Source organism: Dryobates pubescens, chromosome 4 (assembly GCF_014839835.1).
Source record: "Dryobates pubescens isolate bDryPub1 chromosome 4, bDryPub1.pri, whole genome shotgun sequence".
Lineage (NCBI taxonomy): Eukaryota > Metazoa > Chordata > Aves > Piciformes > Picidae > Dryobates > Dryobates pubescens.
Window position 1 is genome coordinate 8,801,881 of NC_071615.1, and position 13,205 is coordinate 8,815,085.

Genomic DNA, 13,205 nt, shown 5'->3' on the forward strand with positions numbered 1-13,205 from the left:
TTGGTCACCACTATGGCTGAGATATGCTTCTGTGTGGGACAATTACAGCTTGCTCCAGAAACACTGATCTGTGCCAAGACCCAAGGAGGGAGTGAGCACCAATCATCCACTTCAATATGTGCCTCCCTGCGAAAGCATCTTTGCAAAACAGCTCTGGGGACAAGCCATGCTGGGCCAGTAACTAACTGTCCTCAGGGGAGGCTTTCCTCCTCATTCTCTTCTCTTTCCAGTACTTGGGATTTCTTCACTTGGATAATGCTGGAAAACCATCACTACAAAAAGCCTCTCAGCACTGTAGTTAAAATAAGCTGAGGAAAGAGCCAACTTACCTTGCATTGTCCCTCCCATGGGACTTCAAGAAGTTCATATCACGGTATCTGGACAGGAATGCTACTAGCTGGTCATTTGTCCTGCAAGAGAGAGAACAAATGACACTGTGAAAATGACTGTGTGCAGAGTAATTCGTATACTACTTCTCATTTGGGGACCATCCACAGACTCTTTGAAGGAGGCAGCTGCTGAAAAAAGCTTCCACCCTGCTGCTAAACTCCACTGCCTCTTTTTACTCAGGAAAGCACACTTAGAAAGCAGCACAGCTTTATTACATCTTAATAGATTCCCTATCAACTCTTGGCACACATTTTAAGCCTTGTAACAGGAAGCATGAAAATCCAGCTGTGATCTGCCTGCATTGATAGTCCCATTTTACATGCCTTGCTAGATCTTTCCTAGGGAACTTGGTTAAGTATCTACTGGCCTTTTATTTGTTTTCATCCTTTGTAATAGAGAGGAGGCCAAGGAAAAGAATTTGGATGTCAAAATGCCAATATAATTAAGGGGAACAAAGGCATCTAGAAGGTTAATTCCAATTAGTATGACTGGCAATCTGACACCAGCATCCTCAGAATTTCAGCTGACACGTCCAAGAATGTAGTTACGCTTGACAGCTTTTGTGGTCTGCTGTTTCTTTAACAATGGAGGAAAAATGCTCTCTGTTTACCTAGGTCAGCATACTTAGGAAAACTGAATAAATCATATTAAAAAGATCTTCATCAGGCTTTGAGATGAATTCAAACCCACGTTACAGATGTAACACCACTGAAGCAATGGCCTGTAATGGAGTCGATGGCAGAAAAACTAAAGCTCAAAAAGCTGCCAGTGGCACTGTATCTCTGAAACAGAAACCCAAGTTTAACCAGAGTCTTCTACAAAATACATTAAACTTCTGGGGTCAAGATGCAACAACTTGGAAATGTTATCAGTCTAGTAAACTGTTTCCATAATCTCATTAATTTACCTGGACCAAGCGAAGTATTTGCCTATCAACCAGCCTGAACGACCAGGCTCTAGGAGCCCAAGACCCTCCTTCTATGCTCACTCATGTGAGCTGTAATACCTCCCAGGGTCAGCCTCTGCATCTCAATTTGGCAACTTCAGAAAACTGCTTTCTGTAGAGTAAGCTGTGCAGATTTTCACATTTGCTGCTCCAGTGAGCCCCCATCTTACTGGGATGAATAGGCATTTAGTGAATTTACTTAGCAATGCTTCCACATGAAATGGTTTCAATGGCTGACATCTTCGGGTGAGTTTCTAGGCAAATGCTGGCACGCAAAGATGATGTTTAGAGATATAACCAAGTTTGGAAGTGCTTGAGCTTAAATTTCCTTACAGGATAAGAGAAAAAACAAACCCCAAACCAACTGAAGTAACAACTCACACCACTAAAAACATCCCCATTTCTCAATTGCTCACCAACCTGTATTTCACTGTTCAGAAGTGTTCCTACCAAATGTACTTGGACTCAGTGCTGCCATATAAACATTTCAATGCTCCCCACTTTTCAGCCAATACTTATAAACATCCACAAGATGTTGAGCTTTTAGAATCCTTAATAATCATCATTTTCCCACTTCTGAAAAACATTGGGGGCAACTTTTATCTATTTTCAAAACAACTTCTACAGAGTATCACTCTTTGTCATTTAAGTATGCTGCTTTTCATGTAAGGCCAACACAGAAATAAAATAGCCCATTTCCATTTGCTAAAACTTTCTAGTTAGTTGACATTTAGATTTATGCAGTCAACCAATTCTGTGCTCAGCATGGGAGAGCACTGAGATTCTATTAAGCCTTCATTCAAACCGCTTCTCCTGGCCCCAATATCATGAGAATGCTGCACATCACCTCTGAATTATTCCACTGCATGACATTAAAAAGGAAATCAAAGGTATTAAACATGCCATAGATGCTAATGCATTTGCTAAAGTCCTCCTCACCTTTCAGAAAACTTTGCCTTCAGGGATTTATTTCCTAAATGCTTCTGGCACAGAACGGTGCCACACTTCACGTACGGTGGCAGCAGCATCTCTGCACCACCACAATGCCTCTGGCATCAGCTATTTACAATGCCTCTGGCACTCCTGAGAAATACTAAAGAGATGGGCCTATTTTTTTCCTCTAAGTAAGGCAATGGAAAGCTGAGATTTGCAGCTGAAGACATCACTGGGAGCAATATCAACTCCACACTGCCAAATTAAATTCTGCTATAGCTCCACAAATTTCAGGGATAATTCACTACACATAAATCTGGCACAAAATCTTTTACTAATCAGCATGGTATAACAGAAAGTAGCTGGTGGAACATTTTTAGTACTTCCTACCTAAGAAGGAAATAAAAAAAGTCATGGGGCTAGGGATTTGATGCTACTGATTAAAACACACTAATATACATATTCCATTCCTATCAGTTTCCCTACTGTCTAACACAGTAGGAAGACAGATGGAGGAAAAAGTCTTTGCACAGTTGGTGTGTGGGGCTGGAGCTGATGGATGCATCCATACAGCTCCCACTTGTATTTCCTTTGGTTATTAACTCACAGAGAGGGTAAGGCAGCAGGGAGAAGGATTCAGTCACCTGCTTACCTGTGCTGTGAGCAACAAGGGAGGACGATGAGAGAGGAAAGATGCTGAGATAAAAGTGTGCAGTTTTCAGATGTGCAGCACACAGAGAGAAATGGGAAACAAATCTTACAGTTAAGTCAAAAAAGCATGGAGAAAGCTCGTGTGCATGGGAGGGTGACTGTGAGATGACAAACAAAGAAAACTTACAGGGAAACAAAGTGGTTTAGACTTCATTGATGTAGATTTGGTGTTAAACAAGGGCAAATCTGCCAGCTGGGATAGAGGAGTCTACCTTCACCAGAACCTTACTGAGGTCACCTCGATAAGGTGCTAGCCATTGCACGAGACCCTGTAGGTGCAACAAAGTGCGTGCAGGGAGGGGGTTAGCTCCTGCCGTGGTGAACACTGGTGTCAGTAAGTGTAGCAGTAGCCCTGCCAGGGTGTGGGGTGCTGGAGAGGTAGGCAAGTATCAGAAAAGCAGCTGAACAAACATAAGCACAGAGAAAAGCATTTGGGAGAGCAGGGTGAGGTGGCTAACGTGGGCTGCAGCAGAAATGTGCTCTGAAACAAGGATGCTGAAGGCAAATAACGAGTCAGACGAGGTAAGACAAAACTGTTATGAGTTCTCTGCCTAAAGCTTTGGTATTTCCATCTGTATCTTCCTGACTGTTTGCCACAATTTCCTTTCCCAAGACCACCGTGACTGTGTGAAGACACAGCCCTACAGAGCCTAGATGCACAGCAACCCTGACAGCTCTTTGCCAAGAAGCTATTTCTAGACAGTCCCTAGAGAAGAAAAGAGATTCCAGAGAAGAAAACTGGAATTATGGGGCAAACTCATCTACTCAGAGTTAAGCAGAATATTACTGCCTGGTTAAACATGCAGATGTGCACATAGAAGCCTTGGAAGTGGAAGAGCTGAGTGCCTTCAATTTTGCTACCCTTTCAATACATTCCAGTAATTATGATCAAGCTCAGTGATTTCAATAAATTATTAATTTAATCTTAGTGAACACATCATTATAAAGTATTGGGACATGCCATCGCTGCCAAGAGCCTTAGCAGAAGACGACGTCCAACTATTCCTAGCCTGGGGACAACCTGCCTTGCTGCCCTCTCCCTCTTCCACTAGGAGTGCACATGTTCAGATCAGCTTCACAGCTTCTGCTAACTGCCAACAGCTCTGCTTCTCCATGAGGTGCAGGGCAGGTGGGCAGGAAGAACAACAGCTCAGGAGAAGGAGAAGAATGATAGCAAATTCCCAACTCTGCCTGTACAGTGTCCAGAGCACTCTGAAAGCTTCACTCCCAGTCTGCCGGGGACATGGCAGCCCTTGGCATTGAAGCTGGGTAGGATCTTCCTGCTCCAGTAAGGGACCCTGATCTGTACTGCCCCTTTTGCCATGCCAGCTAGCCCACGTGTGGAGGTGTATGCATAGTGAAAACCCAACAGAAGGATACAACAGCAGAAAATAATAATTAAAGAAAAAATAACAATCCAAGGCCTAGAAGAGTTCTTTTTGAAGGAAATGCACTGCAAGGTGACCAACCACACAAATGCAAAACAACAACACAGGAAATCCCTCTCATTGCAGGGTTCAGCTTTCAGACCCTGAATGTGCAGCCTGACCCTCACTGATGCGCCCAACTTCTCCTCTCTCCTCAAAGGCAATTTAGTGCAAGGAGAGGCTCAGAGGAGCCTGACCCTGACTGCTGAAAGAAAAAGCTCTGCCATCTAAAAATGCAAAGCAAGGGTATGGCAGGTGTTGCTCAGAGAAGCTGGCTCCTGTAAGAGCAGTCCTTCGTAAAGCCTACCCTAAGAATGAGGAGGACAGATACAATTGCAGAGGCCAAATGCATCTGGAAGGCTCCAGGCGACTGTTAACACTTCTGCTTTTGCAACAGCCTGGTCTTAAATGGTTTGTTTTGTCTTTCAAGTCAGGTTTAACAGAGGAACAAGATAATAGAAGAAAACTATTGCCTTAGCAGCTCAGCTCACTCGAATACTTGAGAGATTAGAGCTGTGCTCCAGCAACAGTGCTGCCATCTGGGCAGTGGCACCTGTGGATTTCAAAGCATTAGCTTTCTGCATTTTGATGCTCTCCAGGCACTGCTCAGTCATCACATGAGATGCAGCTACTTTCAGTGCAGCTCTGCCAGTGTTGTATGACTCTCAAGACATTTTATTAGCAACACAATTCTCTTTGCTGCACTTTCAATTACTGCTTCCCATGCAACTGCTCTCTGTTTCCTATGGAAAAGAACTAACATAGTCACAAAAGAGTGAAACTCTTCTTCAAATGTCACACCACTGAATAAACCTCTTCCTAGTGAGAGTACATAAATGCTTGGGTACAAAGGAGATCTCCTGAGAGAAAAAGAATACACTGCATCGTCTGCTTCCTGAGCCACTCCACAACCTGCTTGCTATAATTCAAGGCTTCAGATGGCATTCATAAAATAAATAAATAAGCCCACTGCTGACAAGCAGCAGCACATGCCTAAATGAAAATCCTAAAGAGACCATATAAGAGAATTCCACCAAGGATTAATGAACAAATGTGATTAAAACTATCTGCAGCTCTGGACTGCAGCCAAAACGCTGCCAGCAGTATTTGATATGTAAATGCTTCAAACATTTTCTATGTGCACAGCCGTTGATGCAAAGCCTCTATAGAGAGTTGCTTCATCTAATTAGAGATATTGGTTTAGCAAATTTTGGAGTTTATAAAACCCCTCAACATCTCATTATTCTTTTAAAATAGCATATTCATTTGTTTGGAATGTTTTCCAGCTATATCCCATGAAACCCTGAAACGCCTTTGGCGAATGAAAACCTCCAGCCTTGTAGCAGCTAATAAACCCTACAGCTTTTATGATAATGAAATACTCACCACATGCACTCATTAAAACTTTTCAACTTGCTGCTTTTGATGTGGTGGTTTTCTTTTTTTTTTTTGTTTGTTTGTTATTTGCTAGGTATAAAAAGTAACCAACTACATTTCCAATCATTTTATACTGCAATTTCAACACAAGCGTTTCGGTTCCCCAGGATCGGATCCAAGACACCACACTCCAGCAGAGTCACTGGGGCTCTGATCCAGCACATCACAACCTGGGCTTAACTGTAGCACACTCGTAGCTCCCCTGAAATGATGTGACTTTCACACTCTGCCCATAAATGGTTTTACAGGTAAGGGTCTACATATCCATGTGTTAGGAGGCAGCACGTGCAATGATTATACACAAGAGCCAAGAGCTGTTCTTTACCTAATCAGATCTCTTAGGTGCACAAGAACACTTATTAAGGAGATTTTCCAGGGAGGTTAATCCAGTCATAGCTCAGTTTGTCCATCTCTGCCACAGACACATCACAAAACTCGCTGATCATAGAATCAATAAGGTTGGAAAAGACCTCAAAGATCATCAAGTCTGTGGTTTGAGATTTTAAATCCTGATATTTACAAAACCTTTAAAAAAAATCCCCGCAGCCCCAGAAGTGCCTCTGCACTGATCTTAGGAACTCCTTTGTCTGTGCATTTCTCTGAGCACCTCTACTGCAGCAACAAGAAAGTAAAGAAATGAGTAAACCCACTATCCTGTAGCCTGTGTCACGTGCAGCTCTTTCCCCCTGCTCCCCCAGTTTTGAAGCAACTTACTGTACTTTACAGTAAAATTCCAAAATGCACTATTTCAAGTAGCTCTCTTCTCCTAAACCTCATTCTGTGCAATTGCTAAGCCTGGTTGATATGCATGCTTATCAACAATGAATACACTGAAAAAATACCCCACGTGAATAACAAAAGCTTCCGAAGCTCCTTCCAAATGTGCCACTGCACAGAACCTGGGACACAGGAAAATAACCACAAATAACCTGCTGCTGATGCATTTAACTCAGAGGCATTTAGGTAGAAAGGAAGGCAACGTTTCCCCCTGATTTGTTAAACAATTTCCTATTTAGTTCTCTATGGAAGTTTGTGACTGATCAGCACATCACCACTAGTATTTAGTTTTGTCAGCTTGCTGGCCCCGAGCTCAAGTGCCTGCCAGATAACCTCTGCTAAAAAGGCCTATAATTGCATATTTGCAACAAACATTTTAAGTGAAGGCAGAGACATGTGTCCAGCTTAGATAAGGGGAAGAAAACTTGTTAAAGGGATGCATTCTAAAGCAAAATTCCTTTCCCTCCACGTTCACAAGAGATGTCGAATTGTGTGGATGGAAGAAAGTTGACTTCTATCAGTGCTGGCAAAAATCCTTTATCAAGGCCTGCTGGAATTCCCACTGTTTGTATTTGGAAATTAAAATAATGCAGATTTGTATGGCAAATACAGCAATGTGGGGTTTGGACACTTCAAATCATGGCTTGATCCAAACTGCTCAGCACTACTGGATAAGCAATCCAAAGTTTTGCTGCTTCCTCAGCAGTATCTTGTCTCCAAACACAAGTCGGCTCTCCTAAACTAAGGTGTCAATATTGAGTAAGCAGATTTCCTTTTGCCATTGGACCTTTCATGTTTGCAAGAGTAAGTTTCTGTTCGTGGGCATTAAAAAACCCCACAAGCATTGAAAGTTTTGAAAGCTGTTTGCAAAAGCTGCCATCTTTGCCTGCTCTCCAACCTCTGTATGCCAGCAGTACAAGCAATTTGTCTGGCCATATTTTAGTGTGTTCTTCTTGGCTGTGGCACATTCCAAGGGTTTTTTCCCCAGCCTTTTTGAGCTTTTGATCTCACCAACACAAGTCAGCAAACTGAGAAAAACCTGCCTAACATGCAGGTTCTGTTTCAATTTTTCTTCTCTGGTAGAGTCAATAGTTAGATATTATCACTCCTGCTGTGGTTAGCAGGCATGCAAGGGGTAAGTCATACACGTGTTTTGAATATCTCCTGCCTTTGCAACATCTTCCATCAGTAGTGTGGAAGGTGTCTGACTCCAGTCCAGGGGGAGACACATGGTGGGGCACAGCTGCTGCTCCAGAGCCAGGCTAAGATGCTCAGCAGAAACGCTACAGCTCAGCTCAACTCTGCTCTCCCCTAAGCACCATAATCAATTACTTGTTCTTGTCCATATTTACTCTCCATGCCACATGACAGACTTTCAGAAGATAAGCCAGCAACAGTCATCACTGTGGTTCAAAATTAATTCTTCCCCAATTAATGATACAGAGGGAAGAGAAACACCAGCACAAGCAGGGGCCAGCAAGCCTCCACATATTGCAAAGAACTTCATGGGAAACCTGTCACACACAGCCAAATGGGTTCAGAAGTAACACAAAGCCAACCTTCCTAGTCACTTCAGCTGACCTTCCACTAATAGCTCCCATTAAGACTTTAGTCAGCAACTTTCCAAGGCAGCTGTGGTAAGGATAAATGGAAAGAACTGTGATTTTCATGATAAAACCGCTCCAGTTAGGTGAATGACATCTATGAGTCCAAAGTCTGAACATTTTGAACCTTTCCCCACTAAGACTGAGTGAAGTGATTGAATGCAGGGTGTGAAGCTAAAGAACACATGTATCTGCTTAAAATTCAGGGTGGAAAGGGTATTTTAATACTACACTGTCAAAGGTCTATCATATTTTACATTCCCATCCATGAGGAAGTTGAGTGTTGACGTAAACAATCATCTTGATTGACAGTGAGCAGGAACAACAGCATAACCCCACCAGGTCAGCTACACAGCTTTAAGCCACATTGTTATTTACACTGAGATGCATGTTTAAAGAGGATTCATGCCCAGAATTTATTGATGTTATTTACTTAATTTTAACCCTGCAAGGAAAAAAACTAAATATCCAATGTCTTGGGGGTTATTTTCTCTCTTTTCAGTGTATTCCTATTTAGTAACCTTTAGGACAATAAAGGTTTTCTCTTACTAGAAAAAAACACACCACTTGTGGCATAACAGAAATGTTGGGAAACACACTTTAGCCTGTTCTTTACTAGGTGCATGTTGAAAGAAATCAGTATAGGCAATCATTGTTTTGTTCCTTAAAATAGTAACACTCTTAGTATCCTCAACAGTGAGACACCCTCCCTCTTCTAATTCCTTTAGTTAGTGACAAAAAAACAAACCCATAACTTCTATCCTCTTTGCAGCTGATAAAGACCTATGCAAAAGACTTCATTCCATTCTGCTTTTGCATCTGTAATGCCCCTAGGGCAGTGCAGTGTACTCAGTTCACACTAGGGTAAGCCATACTGTAAACCTGCCTCTGTGATCTTGGTATGGGTTATGGGAAATCCTAGCCTGAGTTTGGTGGTGTTTCCCAGTTTAGAGGCTAGACTGGTAAGGCTGTTAAGATAGGCTGTCAGTATGTCAGTAGATGAAATTAGCACTGTCTTCCTATCACTCTGAGAACTGCTCTGTTTTTCCTTGCTTACATGTTTCATAGCAGGTAATTCTCCATAGGAAAGTTCCTGAGCAACTGCTTTTTTTCCATAAGGGCCACTCAGTAATGTCTTGGAGTGGCACAAAATCTAACTGCTACCCGTCACTACATGTCTTCTAACAACTTCTGCAATGTATTTGCCCTGCTAAGTTACTTTTCACAAAGTTTTCTTTACTCTTATTATGACAGCCAGACATTCTATTACCAATCAACTATATCAGTGCAGAGGGCAATACAGAAAACTACCACAGTTAACAAGCTAACATGCATACTCCTGATGGTTCAAAACAGAAGTCATCTCCTTGTCAGTGCTAGGGTATCATCTGTAGGGATGGGATAGAACAGAACAGAACAGAATAGACTAGAACAGAACAGAATAGACTAGACCAGAATAGACCAGACCAGACCAGAATAGAATAGACCAGACCAGACCAGACCAGACCAGGTTGGAAGAGACCTTTGAGATCATCGTGTCCAACCCATCATCCAACTCCATCTAATCAACTAAACCATGGCACCAAGCACCCCATCAAGTCTCCTCCTCAGCACCTCCAGTGATACAAAGAGTTAAGACAGACTTGACAAACCTACCTCACAAAAAGAACTGAGCCCACTTCATATCCTTGCTGAAAAGTATCTAAAACCCAGCAGTGAAATACTTGCCTAACCAGCTGCTAATACCCAAGGATGTTTAATAATTCAAACTAAACATGATAGATTTTTAGGTTTATCAAAGCAGTGGGATTTTATTTAGCACAGGATGATGTTCCCTGCTTTGCATTTTTTCAGTGTTTGCCTGGCGTTGCATATTCATGCAGAACCTCGGCTGCCTACACCACACATCCCATTTGGATGAAAACAATAATCACTGATTAAATAAGCAAGTGGAGTGAGCTGCAGAAATGATCAACTCCATCACTCAAATTAGTGACACTTTGGGTTAAAAGCGAAAAACACACACCCTAATCTAGATATTAGGCTGAATAGGATCTTTTTGTTTGTTCCTACCATGTATGTTTTCCACAGCCTATTTTATATGCATTCATTTTTTTCCCCCATTGTCCCCAAATTACCAAGAGTTTTGAGTAAAACAGAAGAACTTGAAATTAAACATGAGCATAGTTTTAAAGCAATCATTCACTTGATCTAATTTATACATCCCTGAACCCAGCTGAAATTTCATTTGTACCAGGTGATAAGAAAAAAATTATTTGCTCGTAGAGTAATTACAATAAAAAAAATGTTCACTTTCCTTTAAGGAAGTGGGAAGAAAGAGACCTTGAGAATGTTTTATGTGAAGTAAACTTATTCACAAGCAGTATTAACACTGCTGCCTTCTCCACCCTGCTCACTATTGTAGAACTTTTATTGCAGACCAAGTGCATCTGGGTCGAGGCAATCCCAGGCACAAATCCAGGCTGGGCAGTGACTGGCTGGAAAGCAGCCCTAAGGAGAGAGACTTGGGGGTGCTGGTAGATGAGAAGCTCAACATGAGCTCTCAATGTGCACTTGCAGCCCAGAAAGCCAGTCATATCCCGGGCTGCATCAAGAGAAGTGTGGCCAGCAGGTCAAGGGAGGTGATTCTCCCCTTCTGCTCAGCTCTGGTGAGACCCCACCTGGAGTACTGCCTCCAGTTCTGGAGCCCCTATTACAAGAGGGATAGGGAGGTGCTGGAAGGTGTCCAGAGAAGGGCCACGAGGATGATCAGAGGGCTGGAGCACCTCTCCTATGAGGACAGACTGAAAGAGTTGGGGCTGTTCAGTCTGGAGAAGAGAAGGCTCCACAGTGACCTAATTGTGACCTTCCAGTATCTGAAGGGGGCCAACAAGAAGGCTGTGGAGGAACTTCTCAGGATCTCAGGTAGTGATAGGACTAGGGGGAATGGAATGAAGCTGGAGGTGGGGAGATTCAGGATGGATGTGAGGAGGAAGTTCTTCACCACGAGAGCGGTGAAGCCCTGGAATGGGTTGTCCAGGGAGGTGGTTGAGGCCCCTTCTCTGGAGGTGTTTAAGACCAGGCTGGATGAGGCTCTGGCTAGCCTGATCTAGTGTGGGGTGTCCCTGCCCCCTTGGAACTAGATGATCCTTGTGGTCCCTTCCAACCCTGACTGATTCTATGATTCTAACTTTGGCTGCAGACCACGGAGTCCGTCAGTCGGGGGTGCAACTCTACTGTCCTGCGTGCACAACATCTCACCCCAGGGCTAGGATCTGCATCATCACATGCAGAAGGGCAATGTGAGGGTGACATGCTGACAGGTATCAGGCTAGGTCAGGTTGCATGCCAGGCATGGATCTACTCAGCAGATCCACCTTGGATTTGAAGCCCAGCATTACGGGCTGTGTGTTCCCAGATCATCTGCAACGGTCTTGCAACTTAAGACGCATGAGAAATCTTTGGTTTTCTGGATATAGGAGCCACTTCTCCAGATTAAATGTTACATTTTGGTCATTTCTCAGTTTCTGAAATGTAACTTGCTTTTGCTCTGACTGTGTGTGCTGTGATTCACTCTGTCATCCCTCCCCCCATCACCCACGTGTCATATCAGGAAACTACAGCCCTTCAATCACATCTTCCCCACATCGCTTTCAAAATCAGCACATGCCTGGCAAAACACCAAAGTGCAACTCACTGCAAGACTGGAGTCAAAACATTCCTCCCTGCACACTTGGCTCACTGCTGAAGCCACCCCACCACAGCCACTCTTTGCAGGGCTACCTCCCAGCTCCACCCAGGGGAAAGCATGGCAGGCATGCTCCCAGATGCTAAGGTGCAGATCTTCTGCAAGGCTCACCAACCATTTTCTGCTGCCACACACCACAGTTCTAACCCAGTCCTTCAGGTCAATAAAGAAATGTAAAGTGTTCATGCTAAGCTTGCAAGCAGAAGGAAACCTAAGACCAAATTCCCACTGCTGGCAAAGCAATCAGGAAAGCCCTGTGAGGCCACAGTGTAAAGCTGAGTCACTAGTATCAGTACTGGGTCTTGCCACCTCCCTGTTTAATCTGCAGCATAAACCTAGACAGAAAGTGGCCAACAGAGTCTCCAACTGCTCTGTGAGCAGATGGTCCTTCTGATGCTGTGAGAAAGATCAGTCTGGGTGAATAATACTTTTTTTTTCCATCTCACATTTTCCAAGGAGAAGACAAGAGGGAATATGCATCCAAAGATGAGCTTCAATTGCCTGAATGGAATCATACCAAGAAACGAGCTAGCAGAGGGGCCACACAGTGCTCTCTGTGCCACAGATGCAGCTGACAACCCTTTCTCCTCCTGTGGGACCCCAATGCCAAGGCCTTTTCACAAACCTCTTTTAAAAGTGAAGTGAGTAAAGCAGGCCCTGCCCAAAGCTCCTCCTGGGCCTGCTACTCCCTTTGATCCCTGAGCTGCTGAATCAACCTGTCAGAGCCTGTTGGTTCAAAGGGCCAGAAGGCAAAATGGGAAGAACAGGGTCAAGCTAATGGGATTTAACATTAATTCTGCACCAAGTCTGAAAAGAGGGAAGAACTGGGCCTGGGGGGTGAAAGGGATAATGAAGTGAGAGTTGATGGAATGAAACTTAATTGGTTTTAACAACAGAAGGTCACCTTTTGTTACCTTTATTTGGGGTGAGCAATATCCTTATTTTGACAGTCTCCACCAGCTGATGACCTGCCCTACTCTTCACCGGGTCTGCTTTGGAGTAAACTGGGATGAAGGGCACAAACATGTGGCAGAGAGGAGGTCTGAGCAAGAAAACTACAAAGGGAGCTTATAGGTACATTAACTGATACAACTGGCAAGATGACAACCAAGAGGCTGGGAAGCTGCTTTTCCTACCCATTGCTGTGCTCAACATAGGTGAACCAATACAGTCATACTTGAGAGAGCAGAACAGAACCAATGGTTCACTTCCACTCAAGGCTGTAATAAAGA

General features: G+C 43.5%; 1 protein-coding gene across 4 annotated transcripts in view; it reads right to left on the reverse strand.

Moving 5' to 3' along the window:
- XYLT1 (xylosyltransferase 1) overlaps window positions 1–13,205 on the reverse strand; it is a 175,585-nt gene that overhangs the window by 34,476 nt on the left and 127,904 nt on the right. For all 4 annotated transcript variants that reach the window (XM_054180430.1, XM_054180428.1, XM_054180427.1 and 1 more), the window contains one exon: window positions 330–410. In XM_054180430.1, the coding sequence (XP_054036405.1) occupies window positions 330–410 (81 nt within the window). The remainder of the gene's footprint in view (window positions 1–329; window positions 411–13,205) is intronic.